Source organism: Nerophis ophidion, linkage group LG05 (genome assembly GCF_033978795.1).
Source record: "Nerophis ophidion isolate RoL-2023_Sa linkage group LG05, RoL_Noph_v1.0, whole genome shotgun sequence".
In the NCBI taxonomy this organism is placed as follows: Eukaryota; Metazoa; Chordata; class Actinopteri; order Syngnathiformes; family Syngnathidae; genus Nerophis; species Nerophis ophidion.
The window spans coordinates 77841284-77855506 of record NC_084615.1 but is presented as its reverse complement, the minus strand read 5'-3'; the positions used below and the strand labels follow the sequence as shown (position 1 = coordinate 77855506).

At 40.5% G+C, this 14223-nt stretch overlaps 1 protein-coding gene across 1 annotated transcript; it reads left to right on the top strand.

The window, feature by feature from the left end:
- The first annotated feature begins 2219 nt into the window (after positions 1 to 2219).
- Positions 2220 to 13512, top strand: rack1 (receptor for activated C kinase 1). Its single transcript, XM_061902083.1, has 8 exons — positions 2220 to 2439; positions 7457 to 7628; positions 11947 to 12094; positions 12203 to 12298; positions 12469 to 12579; positions 12779 to 12919; positions 13096 to 13206; positions 13401 to 13512. Exons 1-8 carry the CDS (start codon positions 2331 to 2333, stop codon positions 13464 to 13466), a joined length of 954 nt encoding a protein of 317 aa, XP_061758067.1. The 5' UTR covers positions 2220 to 2330; the 3' UTR covers positions 13467 to 13512.
- The last annotated feature ends 711 nt before the right edge of the window (positions 13513 to 14223 follow it).

The following is a 14223-nucleotide window of genomic DNA, read 5'->3' as shown; positions in this document are numbered from 1 at the left end:
AAAAATAAGAATATGCCTCCACTCAGGCTTGATCCCAGGGACCCCAAAGGATTATGGTCAAAAAAATATTTAAAATGTGTCATTATTTTGTATTATTGTTATTGAAGGTTTAAATCTCTAGATCTCAAGTCTGTCTGTCAATATAACGTTTTTAAAGATTTAAGTTGTATGCCCTTTTTGTCAAAGAAAACCCTGTTTTGTTATGGGGAAAAAAACACAAAATATGCAATAGTTTCCCCCAATAGATGTTTAAAGTGGAATATTTGAGATTATAGAATAATTGGAGCCTTAAAAATGTCAACATATAACACCATTGATTTCAATTTGTTATTTTTTTTTAGCAATGACATAAAAAAAATTGCACTAAAATTATTGGGGATCCAAAAGGGTCCTACTCATTATCAATCAATCAATCAATGTTTATTTATACAGCCCCAAATCACAAATGTCTCAAAGGACTGCACAAATCATTACGACTACAACATCCTCGGAAGAACCCACAAAAGGGCAAGGAAAACTCACACCCAGTGGGCAGGGAGAATTCACATCCAGTGGGACGCCAGTGACAATGCTGACTATGAGAAACCTTGGAGAGGACCTCAGATGTGGGCAAACTTCCCCCCCCCTCACCCCCCTCTAGGGGACCGAAAGCAATGGATGTCGAGCGGGTCTAACATGATACTGTGAAAGTTCAATCCATAATGGATCCAACACACTCGCGAGAGTCCAGTCCAAAGCGGATCCAAGACAGCAGCGAGAGTCCCGTCCACAGGAAACCATCCCAAGCGGAGGCGGATCAGCAGCGTAGAGATGTCCCCAACCGATACACAGGCGAGCGGTCCATCCTGGGTCCCGACGAGCGGTCCATCCTGGGTCTCGACTCTGGACCGGACCCCGTCCACAAGGGAGGGGGGGACAAAGAAGAAAAAAGAAAAGAAGCGGCAGATCAACTGGTCTAAAAAGGAGGTCTATTTAAAGGCTAGAGTATACAGATGAGTTTTAAGGTGAGACTTAAATGCTTCTACTGAGGTAGCATCTCGAACTGTTACCGGGAGGGCATTCCAGAGTACTGGAGCCCGAACGGAAAACGCTCTATAGCCCGCAGACTTTCTTTGGGCTTTGGGAATCACTAATAAGCCGGAGTCTTTTGAAGGCAGATTTCTTGCCGGGACATATGGTACAATACAATCGGCAAGATAGGATGGAGCTAGACCGTGTAGTATTTTATACGTAAGTAGTAAAACCTTAAAAATAAGAAACTTTTTTTTTTTTTACTGTTTACTTTAATCACAATCGTCTTGAGATCAACTTCAGATCCATCTGTCAATTATAACTTTTATTGTTGTTTATGTTTTTTGTTTGTTCTTATTAGGCCCTTCTTTAGAATAAAAACAAGCTTTGTGTTATTACAGTAAACAATGCAACATTTTCTTGTCACGTTTCACCTCTTTACTCTTTTATAACACTTTTTCTGTTTTTTATTTTTTTCATCATATTTTTAGAATGTGCTTAGGGGCGTTAAAAATGACTCACAAGCCGCACTTTGGACTCCCCTGTTCTACAGTGTGTAGTGAAGCATGTTTAGCTAGCCCTCGTCCTGCAGGGATGATACTTGTAAAAAACGTGCTTTATTTGTTGCCGTGGAAACAAGAATTTTTGATTTAGAAGTAGCTAAAACACTGCGGATGGACGTTAGCCGATAGCTAGCTAGCCATGTTTTAAAGCGCTTCAGTGTTATAGTTTCAACTTTATCGTTAGTTTTTAAGCCACAATCCCGTCATTCTCCCTTTTCTACACACTGTTTCTGCTTGTAAGTACTGCATTCGTGTGCATTTCCAAACATGCTCCTTTGCTCCTAAAACCAGCAACATCACTTCGTGCGCCGTCATGCCTGTAAAAGAATGGTAGCGCTATCTTTTTTTTCTTTTTTTTTTGTCATGAAAAAGCGAGTTTTTATGGGTTGGTGCACTAATTGTAAGTGAATCTTGTGTTTTTATGTTGATTTAATTAAAAATAAAATAAAATAATTGTTTTTAAATGACTAGATTTTGTATTTTATTTTGAAAGAAAAAAAAAAACTTCCAAACTTTCAACAATATATTTTGTTTGCTGCAGTACCGCCAGATGCCTGCGTGGCGCTGCTTCAAACTGCGCACGTTGCGGCCCTATTTCCCAGAATCCTTTGCTGGCTGTTCACCCCTCATAGTTTTTCCATCCGGGTTCCTACTTCCTTTTCCTCTGTGCCCAGATGCGATGAGGACGTAGGTAACATTTGGACTTCTCATAATCCGAATCCATCCTTGTCGAAGGCTTCACCGAACAACGCCAAAATGACCGAGCAGATGACAGTGAGGGGGACCCTCAAGGGGCACAGTGGATGGGTCACGCAGATCGCCACGACGCCTCAATATCCCGACATGATTCTGTCGGCGTCCCGAGGTGAGGTTCCTCCCGCCCGCTTCGCCAACATGGCTGTGCTAGCATTAAGTCAGCCAGCTAGTTGGTTGTAATGGAAAATAAACGCCAGTGCTATTGTGAATGATTAATAAACATACTCTAAAAGAAATACATTCTTCATAACTTATTGCCTAGGAACTCATTCTGGCCAGAATGAACCAATAATAGCCGTGGTTCTCATAAGCTAACGTTAGCTCTGACCCAGTGGTTCTTACCTTGTTGGAGATACCGAACCCCACCAGGCTCATATGCGTACTCACCGAACCCTTCTTCAGTGGAAAAAAATATATATATTTTTTTCAAATTCAAGTCAAAGTTCCATCCATCCATTTCCTACCGCTTATTCCCTTTGTGGTCACGGGGGGCGCTGGTGCCTATCTCAGCTACAATCGGGCGGAAGGCCGGCGTACACTCAATCAATCAATGTTTACTTATATAGCCCTAAATCACTAGTGTCTCAAAGGGCTGCACAAACCACTACGACATCCTCGGTAGGCCCACATAAGGGCAAGGAAAACTCACACCCAGTGGGACGTCGGTGACAATGATGACTGAGAACCTTGGAGAGGAGGAAAGCAATGGATGTCGAGCGGGTCTAACATGATGCTGTGTACACCCTGGACAAGTCGCCACCTCATCACAGGGCCAACACAGATAGACAACATTCACACACACTACGGCAGAGGTTCTCAACCTTGTTGGAGGTACCGAACCCCACCAGTTTTACATGCTAGTTTACCGAACCCTTCTTTAGTGAAAAATAAGATGTTTAATTTATTTAAATTCAAGACAAAGTTATATGTTTTTGGTAACACTTAAGTATGGGGAACATTTTCTAAGGAACAAAGACTTAATTTAAAGTTTTTTGGACACTAGGGCAGGGGTAGGGAACCTATGGCTCTTTTGATGACTGCATCTGGCTCTCGGATAAATCTGAGCTGACGTTGCTTAACACGATAAGTAATGAATAATTCCACTTGTAACCACAGTTACAAATAATGTTCAAAATATAAAACATTCTCATGCATTTTTAATCCATCCATTAGTTTTCTACCGCACCTGTTCAAGAAGTTGCGTTAATGGTAAGAAGTTATTTATTTATTATTGGTTAGAGTGGGGCTTGCCCTCCCACAAGGTCTACACAGACAACATTCACACACACTAGGGCAGAGGTTCTCAACCTTGTTGGAGGTACCGAACCCCACCAGTTTTATATGTGCATTCACCGAACCCTTCTTTAGTGAAAAATAAGATGTTTAATTTTTTAAAATTCAAGACAAAGTTATATGTTTTTGGTAACACTTAAGTATGGGGAACATTTTCTAAGTAACAAAGACTTAATTTAAAGTTTTTTGGACACTAGGGCAGGGGTAGGGAACCTGTGGCTCTTTTGATGACTGCATCTGGCTCTCGGATAAATCTGAGCTGACGTTGCTTAACACGATAAGTAATGAATAATTCCACTTGTAACCACAGTTACAAATAATGTTCAAAATATAAAACATTCTCATGCATTTTTAATCCATCCATTAGTTTTCTACCGCACCTGTTCAAGAAGTTGCGTTAATGGTAAGAAGTTATTTACTTAGGGACGGCGTGGCGCAGTGGGAGAGTGGCCGTGTGCAACCCAAGGGTCCCTGGTTCAAATCCCACCTATTACCAACCTCGTCACGTCCGTTGTGTCCTGAGCAAGACACTTCACCCTTACTCCTGATGGGTGCTGGTTGGCGCCTTGCATGGCAGCTCCCTCCATCAGTATGTGAATGGGTAAATGTGGAAGTAGTGTCAAAGCGCTTTGAGTACCTTGAAAGGTAGAAAAGCGCTATACAAGTACAACACATTTATCATTTCATTTATTTACTTAATATTGGTTAGAGTGGGGCTTGCCCTCCTGGGGGTTCTTCAGACCCCCAAGCACCGACATGAGAGCCTGTTTCAGGGTTACAATATTGTTTTATTTTTCAATAAGTCTCTCAGTTGCTTTCCAGCAATATTATTTCCAGCCCCAACCCAGTCTCTCCTCCTGGCTGCTGCTTATAACAGAGCGACGGGTGATTAGATAACAAGGCCCAAGTGGGCCATCTACGCACCTGTCACTGCAGGCCCGCAGGCCACGCCCCCTCCACAGTTAGCTTCAGAATAACAATGTTATTACAAAGAACAAGAGACCTATTATACTCTACAAATGTTGGTCTTACTTAAAAATGCACGTTTAGTTGTGTTCAGTGTTAAAAAAAAAGATTATATGGCTCTTACGGAAATATATTTTAAAATATTTGGCTTTTTGGCTCTCTCAGCCAAAAAGGTTCCCGACCCCTGGACTAGGGGAACATATTCCAAGTAACAGACTTAATTTAGAGTTATTTGGTAAAGGTTAGGGTTATAATAAGGCTATGCCGATAAAGGCATTAATAAGTACTTAATAATGACTAGTTAAGAGCCAATATGTTACTAATTTGCATGTGCGAAAATAACTAATTAATGTTGAATATGTTCCCCATACCAAAGTGTTAGGATGTTTTTTTTTTACTGGTGCACAAAATGAACCGTGCATGAACATCACCTTGTTCAAACAACAAAACTAAGACAGGGAATAAACTCACAACAAATTACAAACCTGCAAATCGGTGTGACTTCTGCTGTTGCCGTATCCACAATACGCCGATAGGGAGAAGTTTTTATTTACTCGAGTCGGGTGTGTCTTGACCTCCGCCGAACCCCTGAGCCCGACTCACCGAACCCAGGTTAAGAACCACTGCACTAGGGCCAACTTAGTGTTGCCAATCAACCTATCCCCAGGTCCATGTCTTTGGAAGTGGGAGGAAGCCGGAGTACCCGGAGGGAACCCACATAGTCACGGGGAGAATATGTAAACTCCGAGCCAGAGATTGAACCCAGGACTACTCGGGGTCTTCGTATTGTGAGGCAAGACGCACTAACCCCTCCTCCACCATGCTGCCCCAAGTCAAAGTTATATTTTTTTTACAGGGGCACAAAATGAACCATACCTGAAAATCACCTTGTTCAAAGAACAAAACTAACACAGTGTATGAACTCACAACAAATTGCACACCTGCAAATCATATGGAAAATTAGAGGGAACATTGTTTGGGGGTATCCATAATACTCTGTAGGGAGAAGTTTTTATTAACACAATGACTTGGGTGTGTCTTGACCTCTGCGGCAGAGGCTCCGCCGAATGCCTGAGGCCGAACCCTTAGGGTTCGATCGAACCCAGGTTATGATCCACTAGGCTAAGTCCAGAGTATATAAAGTCACCATAAAAAAATGGACAATGAAAGTGACATCCGAGGCAGAGGCTCCGCCCAACCTCTGAGGCCCACTCACCGAACCCATAGGGTCCGATCGAACCCAGGTTAAGAACCACTGGTCTAGGTCCAGAGTATATAAAGTCACCATAAAAAAAATGGACAATGAAGGTGACCTCCGCTGAACCCCTGAGGCCCAAACACCAAACCCCTAAGGTTTGATCAAACCGAGGTTAAGAACCACTGCTCTAACTCTAGCATTATCATTAATAACCAACGTTCGTTCAGTACAAAAATAAATGCGTTAATCCATGTTTGTGTATTTAAAGTTTAAGTGTGTCTGTACAAGTAATCATCCAATGGTAATGTCCCCTGGATATACATATCAACATTTTAATTCATTAATAACCAATGTTCTCTGAGTGCTAAAGTGAAGTGCGTGAATCTATATTTGTGTAATTAAAGTTTAAGTATGTCTGCACAAGTAAGTATTGAATTAGGGCTGGGCGAAAAGGCCTTTTTCAATATCTCGAAATTTTTAGGCCATGTCACGATATACGCTATATATTTCAATGTTCCGCCTTAGCCTTGAATGAACACTTGATGCATGTAATCTCAGCAGTATGATGATTTTATGTGTCTACATAAAAACATTCTTCTTCATACTGCATTAATATATGCTACTTTTAAACTTTCATGCAGAGAGGGAAATCACAATTAACTCAATTGACCAAAATTGTATTTATTATACAAACATTCATGTCATTTCAAAACAGAAAGTGCAAGATTGTCAGAGACATTTTAAAACAAGCTAATAGTGCACTTGTGTGCATGATGTCACTAAGATGATATATCACAACAACACTATTAAAGTGCACTTTTTTATAGAAACGCCACTAAAACAAAGTGCACTTTTGTGCATGATGTCACTAAGATGATATATCACAACAACACTATTAAAGTGCACTTTTTTAATAGAAACACCACTAAAATAGTTTAAAACAAATAAAGTGCACTTTTGTGCATGATGTCACACAAGATATTTCAATAACTGACGAGTAAAAATTAGCTCCATAATAGGAAATCCAATAGTGTATGTCCTTCGCTATGTGGTAGGTTCCTGCGGACGTTATCTCCTCTTGTTGACTATTTTTTTCATATGGTGTTGATGTGGAAATGGTCTTCATTCTCTAGCAGGTGACTTTTCAAATGATGCTACTACTTATTAGCGGTGATGCTACTTATTGTACAACGCTTTTGCCCCACACTTGACAAATTACGGTTGTCTGTTCGACATGTTCCCGCTTGAAGCCAAACCACTGCCAGACGATGGATCCCCTGCTGTTTTTCTCGGGATATAATTTTTTCTTCGTTTACCGGATTTGCACCTTCTTCCTCTCGTATTACTACTCGCACCACAGCTAGCGTTACCCATGCCGCTACCTCTGCTCCGCGATGGTGTACACGTATGTAAGAATGTGCGCTTGTTTTGTCTCTTGAGGAGAGACAACAAAAGAGTGAGAAACGCCTGCAGTGTAATGCCTGCAGCTAAAAGCAACTGCGTGAGAGCATATACTCGAATATCAAGTCACTTTCTATATTGCACACAGACATACGCCATGATATATTGAGTATGATGTATCGCCCAGCCCTACTTTGAAAGATAATGTCCCCTGGATATACATATTGAAACTATAATTTGTGGAAAATAAACTGATTATTCCCTACAGACAAGTCCATCATCATGTGGAAGCTGACCCGCGATGAAACAAACTATGGCATCCCTCAGCGCTCCTTGAAGGGTCACTCGCACTTTGTCAGCGATGTTGTCATCTCCTCGGATGGACAGTTTGCCCTGTCTGGAGCCTGGGACAGCACCCTCCGCCTGTGGGACCTCACCACGTAAGATCTACCTGCTGCCTTACCTTGTGTACTTTCACCCTCTTGCTCATAGGTCTGTAGACTGTTCCAATGTACTTGACTATTTTGACGTGTTTAGTATTGTGTTTGTCGTAGACTCTTCCATCCTGATTGAGGCCGTGTCCACACAAACGGATTAGACTCCTCGCACATTTTTCACGGTCCGTTAAGAAAATCTCCGTCCACATGACTAAAATAAAATAAAAAATATGTACATATTAATCTTTTAACATTCTTGTATGAAAGATCTGTCCGCATACTAATCCATTCACATTCTGTCATCAGCTTTTCCTTCGGGTCATTAAATAGTTTTGAAAGTCATCAAGCAGATTTTGTAAAAAATGAAGGCCTTAAATAGCAATTGAAAAAAAAAAAATGCAATGCCCAGGGGCATTAAAAAAATCATACAATTTGCCCTTGGCAACAAAAAACAAATGGACTGTATTTTTGTTTAGCAAAAAGTGCACTTCAAGATGTTCAATATTAGTTTTTTATTATTTGCTAACAGAGATTGAGAGTATCTTATGAGTTTTTTTTAACCAAGTTAAGACTATTGTTATTCACCCCACAATGGTTTAAAAAGCACTATTGAAATAGAAAATATATTGCGTTTGAAAGGGTTATACACATTATATATTATTACATGAGTAATTAATTTGGCCACTGTTAATGTAAACTTCAATTATTCAACATCATTGTCTAATGCTTACAATTTTGTTTTTACAGGCAATTGTTGGTTTGACTAACGATGCTGCAGCAAGACATGGGCATTAAAATTCTTTCAATAAAAAGCATTACATTAGATTTGCTGATACCTGCAGAAATCTTAGTTTGGCCAAAAACAAACACGGGTGATACGGTTGTGCATTCCAATGCCCAAGTTCAATGAGATAAAGCTGCACTTCTTTTTTTATCTGCCACACAAAAAGTTTTCCTAAAGCTCAATTTGTAAGGATAAATGGTATTAACCGTGCAGTCCGCGCAATAAGTTTGCGTTCCAATATCCATTTCTACCGCTTATTCCCTTTCGGGGTCGCGGGGGGCGCTGGCGCTTATCTCAGCAATATCAGCACTCTTTATTAATGTGCGATTAAAGCACATGCGTCCTTTTTGACTTTCGGGCTGTCCCATAGCGGTGGTCCAACGTCAAATTATGTCAAGACAACCTCTCAAAGCAATCACTTATCCTGCTTCAAAATAAAAGCGCTATACATCTGGGTTTAGTACATCGACAAAATAAAAAATTCTTACATTGTGACAATGCTTTGATACTTGCACCTGAAATGTATGTCAGTTGAGTAATATATGGGGAAATTTTGCTTTTATAACATGTTCTGTTTGAGTCCTCGGTTACACCAGGCTGAATAATACATTGTATTGATAGAGAAGGTTAAGACTTAGTCGTGCAGTGATTTGCATACCATTAATTTGTACCTGTGATGTATGTAGTATACGAAACATTGATTTAAGTAGAAATATCTCATTTTACATTACCAGAACTTTTTGACGATCAAATCATGTAAGTTGTGTTGTTAATGTGTGGAACTGGTGTCTCAACATGTTGTAATTCCTCCTCTGTATGCAAATGCTCCGAAAGCAGAATTTCAAATTCTGTGTTTCTACAAAATAAGGAATCTGGCAAGACACCAACGCACTGCAGGCATTTTTTTTTTGTCATGAAAAGCATGTTTATGCATTGTCTGAAAGACCTTGAATTAAAGCAAATTAATTGGCCGGTCATTGTGTTAAAACAAAAATACTATTAAATAGGGTACACTTATTAATGATGAAAAATTATATCTGTGATACTGCAATTCATTCTGAGTTAACGATGAACAATTTAACGCAATCAAATATTTAAAAAAAAATTTACAGCCCTAGTAGCATACATTTTCATTAATACTGTTTTGCTCTATTTTTTGATTGTACAATGTACTTTGAGTTTTTTTTCCAAGGGAATTTGCCTATCTTTTTAGACACAATTTCTATCCTAAAGTTTTTTAAAAACCTAGCATTTATTTCTGGTGTTATTGTAGACCGTTTTCGTGTTTCGAGACTTCTGTTGCTCTGTCCACAAATAAAAGAACAATAGCGAGCTTCAAACAGCCTGGCACATGCTTTGCGCTGCTGCAGACTTTCTCTTTGAAAGCCGTCTGCGTCCTCTTCAATTTCATAGATCGCTGTATGCAGGTTTCTCGGATATATTAAAGTACACCCACTTCGTGGTCATTCTTAAAGTTAAAGTACCAACGATTGTCACACACGCTCTTAGTGTGGCAAAATTATTCTCTGCATTTGACCCATCCCCCTTGATCAGCCCCTGGGAGGTAAGGGGAGCAGTGGGCAGCAGCAGTGGCCGCACCCGGGAATCATTTTGATTTAACCCTCAACTCCAACCCTTGATGCTGAGTGCCAAGCAGGGAGGTCATGAGTCCCATTTTTATAATCTTTGGTATGACTTGGCCGGGGTTTGAACTCACAACCTACCAATCTCACGGCGGACACTCTAACCACTAGGCCACTGAGTAGGTAACAATTCTGCCTCCGATCCAGACAAATCCATTGCAACATATAGTTTCCGCAGAGCTGTTTCGTGGATCAAAGTACGTTGTTTTCGGAGTCCACATTTTCTGTGCATTAAATATTAACCTATATATGTATATCTACATTTTTACTGTAACTACCTGCTGGTGTTAATGTGTACGTTGGTGTGTTATGATCATTTTTCCCATGGCTTGTGAACACACTGGCTCGGCTTCAAATAAGGTAGTGTTGTGTCTAGGAGTGAAACACAGGGACAGACTGTGTGCACAGAGGAAATACTTCTTGGAATGGGGCCCGTTAGCTTAAGGTTGGCAATAAAGGTAAAACGAGGATCGGATTGTCTTTTTCTGGACATTAAATACTTTATATTGCTTTTTGTTTTACAGCAAAAACCCAAATTTTAAGGTGATGTTTCATTAAGAATATAGAATATTACACAACACTCAAATCCGTCAAAAAAATTCTTACAATTTTGTTAATCTACAAAGCCGCACCACTTGACTTGTCAGCTCAACGCGGTTACTGTTGTTAGACATACTGTGCTTCAACATCCAGGTGTTATGGTGTGTGTGTGTTTTTAAGGATCTCAAAACTGCACCTAGTAGGAGACATTATCTCACATTTGTTTCGCAATTTTATGCAAAACTAAACTTTTCCTGGTTCTTGCTGTTGTGTGTTTGCAATCTACATAAGTCCCGAAAATGTGTGTCCACGGCTGAAGCTGTAGTCAAGAAGCTTCTTTTTCTCCATCCTCTTGTTGTTGGGCATTCATCCTCCGCTGTTGCCATCTAATATAAAGTAGCGTACAGTCCAACATATATGTGGCAGTAGACTTGCTATGGAAGTGCTAAAACTACTGGTACAACAAAGATGAAGAGAAGACGCTGTCAAAGTGGAGCCATGTAAATAAGACCGCCCACTAAACAGAAGTTGAGAAAGCGGCTGGAAGATGGTCTGTAAAACATTCATCACTGCAAGATAGTGATCAAAGAACCACCATTACAAGGAAGTGTTTTAAATGTAGAAAAAGAAAAAGTTCCTTTTAATATGCCCTATAATCTGGTGCGCGTTTTGTATGAAAATAATTCCGCTCATCAGCAATGTGCTTAATTTGGTGTGACCTATTGTCCAAAAAATGGGATGGTTCAGTTTTTATTTTAAAATGACAAAAATGTGTTTAATAAGGTGTTACATGGAATTACGTGATAAGCCATCTCTAATGATCTTAGAGTACATGACAAAGTGAAAAGGAAACCACTTGATGATTTATTAACAGACATTTTACACAACACCGCAGCAAGGGAGCAATGTAATACTGAGCAATCTATTCAACTAACATTAATGCCTTTGAGGTTATTGTAAACTACAGCACAGAACGTGTTATATCCATGAGTTTCAAATATAGCCTGTGCCTTCTTGTGTTAAAAACTAATTGGGGTTGTCTACAGCCACGTCTGCTAATGCCAGTCTTTCTTGACCTGCCACTAATTACAAATCCTGGTGGTTATTTACTTAAGTTTCCCATGCAACCAGAGACTATAGGAGACTATGCGGCTAATTGAAAGCAGGTGTTAATTTGGAACGTTTACAGTAATTAAAATAAACATTAATTCCAGGATCCTCACCATAAATCCTGTATCAACTCTGAAGGCAATTTTTCAATTAACATTTTTAATGACATTGAGGAAGCATGAAATTTAAAAACTTTTGGACTCAGTGTGTTTAAATATTCCTCTGAACTGTCATCTCTCCTCAGTGGCGCCACCACTCGCCAGTTTGTGGGACACACCAAGGATGTCCTCAGCGTGGCTTTCTCTGCTGATAACCGCCAAATTGTGTCTGGCTCCCGCGATAAGACTATCAAGTTGTGGAACACGCTTGGAGTCTGCAAGTACACTATTCAGGTACCAAACAATTTTTGCTCCTAAAGGCTAATTGACCAAGCGACATTTTGAATGTAGGCCTAAAGAAAATATCGCTGTCAAGTCAGAAGTATTCTTGTTCATTATTAGGATGAAGGCCATTCTGAGTGGGTGTCGTGTGTGCGCTTCTCCCCCAACAGCAGCAACCCCATTATTGTGTCTTGTGGCTGGGACAAAATGGTCAAGGTATGTCTGTCCTTACTTGCACGTGATGCCACATGCCCGATGATTATTTAATGCATGTATTAGCAGAGTGTCACACTGATGAAACATTTATACATATGAGGGCACATTGTACTGCTGACTTTGTCATGATGTGACCAACGTGCCGCCATATGATGATGTTTTGCTCCCAGGTGTGGAACCTTGCCAACTGCAAGCTGAAGACAAACCACATTGGTCATACTGGCTACTTGAACACAGTGACCGTCTCCCCTGATGGCTCCCTGTGTGCATCCGGTGGAAAGGTAAACTGAACACTAGACTTGTGCTACTAGCATGCAGCCTTCAACTGTGATGAGTCTCATATGCCTGTCTGTTTATCATTGATGACAAAGAGGCTGTTTCTGAGTTTTACCTGCACCTTTTTGATATTTTCTGGACAGTAAGGTTGCCTGTAAATTGTTTGATGATCCAGGCTGATTGGAGCATTGTTGTTCCCTTCAGGATGGTCAGGCCATGCTGTGGGACCTGAATGAGGGCAAGCACCTCTACACCCTGGACAGCGGAGACACCATCAACGCCCTCTGCTTCAGCCCCAACCGTTACTGGCTGTGTGCCGCCACTGGCCCCAGTATCAAGATCTGGGTAAACCTTACTGTTGCATGCTTTGTATTGGTTGTGCTGTGTTAAAGCGGTGATGAGACTTCAAATGCCAACTGTATTATTTGATGATAAAGAGGCTGTTTCTGAGCGTCATGGAACCCAAACTGCTGTTGTCTAAATTGACAACATTTACTGACAACACACTTGTGTGTGTGCAGGATCTGGAGGGCAAGATCATTGTGGACGAGCTGAGACAGGAGGTGATCAGCACAAACAGCAAGGCTGAGCCCCCACAATGCACCTCTCTGGCCTGGTCTGCCGATGGACAGGTACTTTTTACCTTCTTGTGTACAACCCTGACTGTGTTTGTGCATCCCCAGTGATTATACCTATTCACATAAAAAATCTGATGTCTTCTGAAGACAATCCTGCAAATATGAGGGGCAAAAACATTTCTTTATTTTTAATTTGTTCTACACAATGACACCTTTTGAATTTTAACCGTTGTTTTGTTTTTATACAGACCCTGTTTGCTGGCTACACTGACAACCTTATCAGAGTGTGGCAGGTTACTATTGGAACCCGATAAGAACTTTTCACCGAAGTAACTTTGAATAAAAGACAGTTTGAAAGAACTTGTGTATGTGGATTTTAATACTCCTTACTGAACTGTTTCTATTAAAAGGAAATATGTTATTATAAAACTCTTGCAAGTAGAAAGTTAGCTAAATGTAGTACATGGTCCCCTTTTAACCTCAGCTTTTGTGTTTTACATAATGCACAATAAGAATATGAAGTGTTTTTCCACACATCATGGTTGTACAGAAACAGACCTATTAAAGTGTGTTAGTCTGCCCACTAGACAACATCGAGGAGGTGGCTGAGCAAAGGATGTTCACATTCATCATGTCTAATCTCACTGCTTGCATGACACTGAAGCACAGACCATGGTGCAGGAAGTGCTTTCACAGATGTTTTCTACCCGGTGACCTTGTAACTCTTTTTTGTTTGTTTTTTAACTGTGATGTGCCTTTTTTCCTTGTGCAATATGGGTGTTAGTGGATTTTTTTGTTATTTACAGTGCAATTGGTTAGTGAGCAATATGAATTCTCACATTCACTCCAGTAAATTTAGTGTTGCACATCAGTCAATCCCCAGGTGCGTGTCTTCGCAGGCGGTGGCTGTGTTACCACTCATTGTCTGTCCACTTCCACTTAAGCTCCTGTAAATACAATCTGCACTGCCACCACAGAAAGTCCACATTGTGGGATAAAGTTTATCCTGTTAGAACAGGGGTGTCAAACTCAAATACAGCGTGGGACAACATTTTTAACTGACCAAAGCCG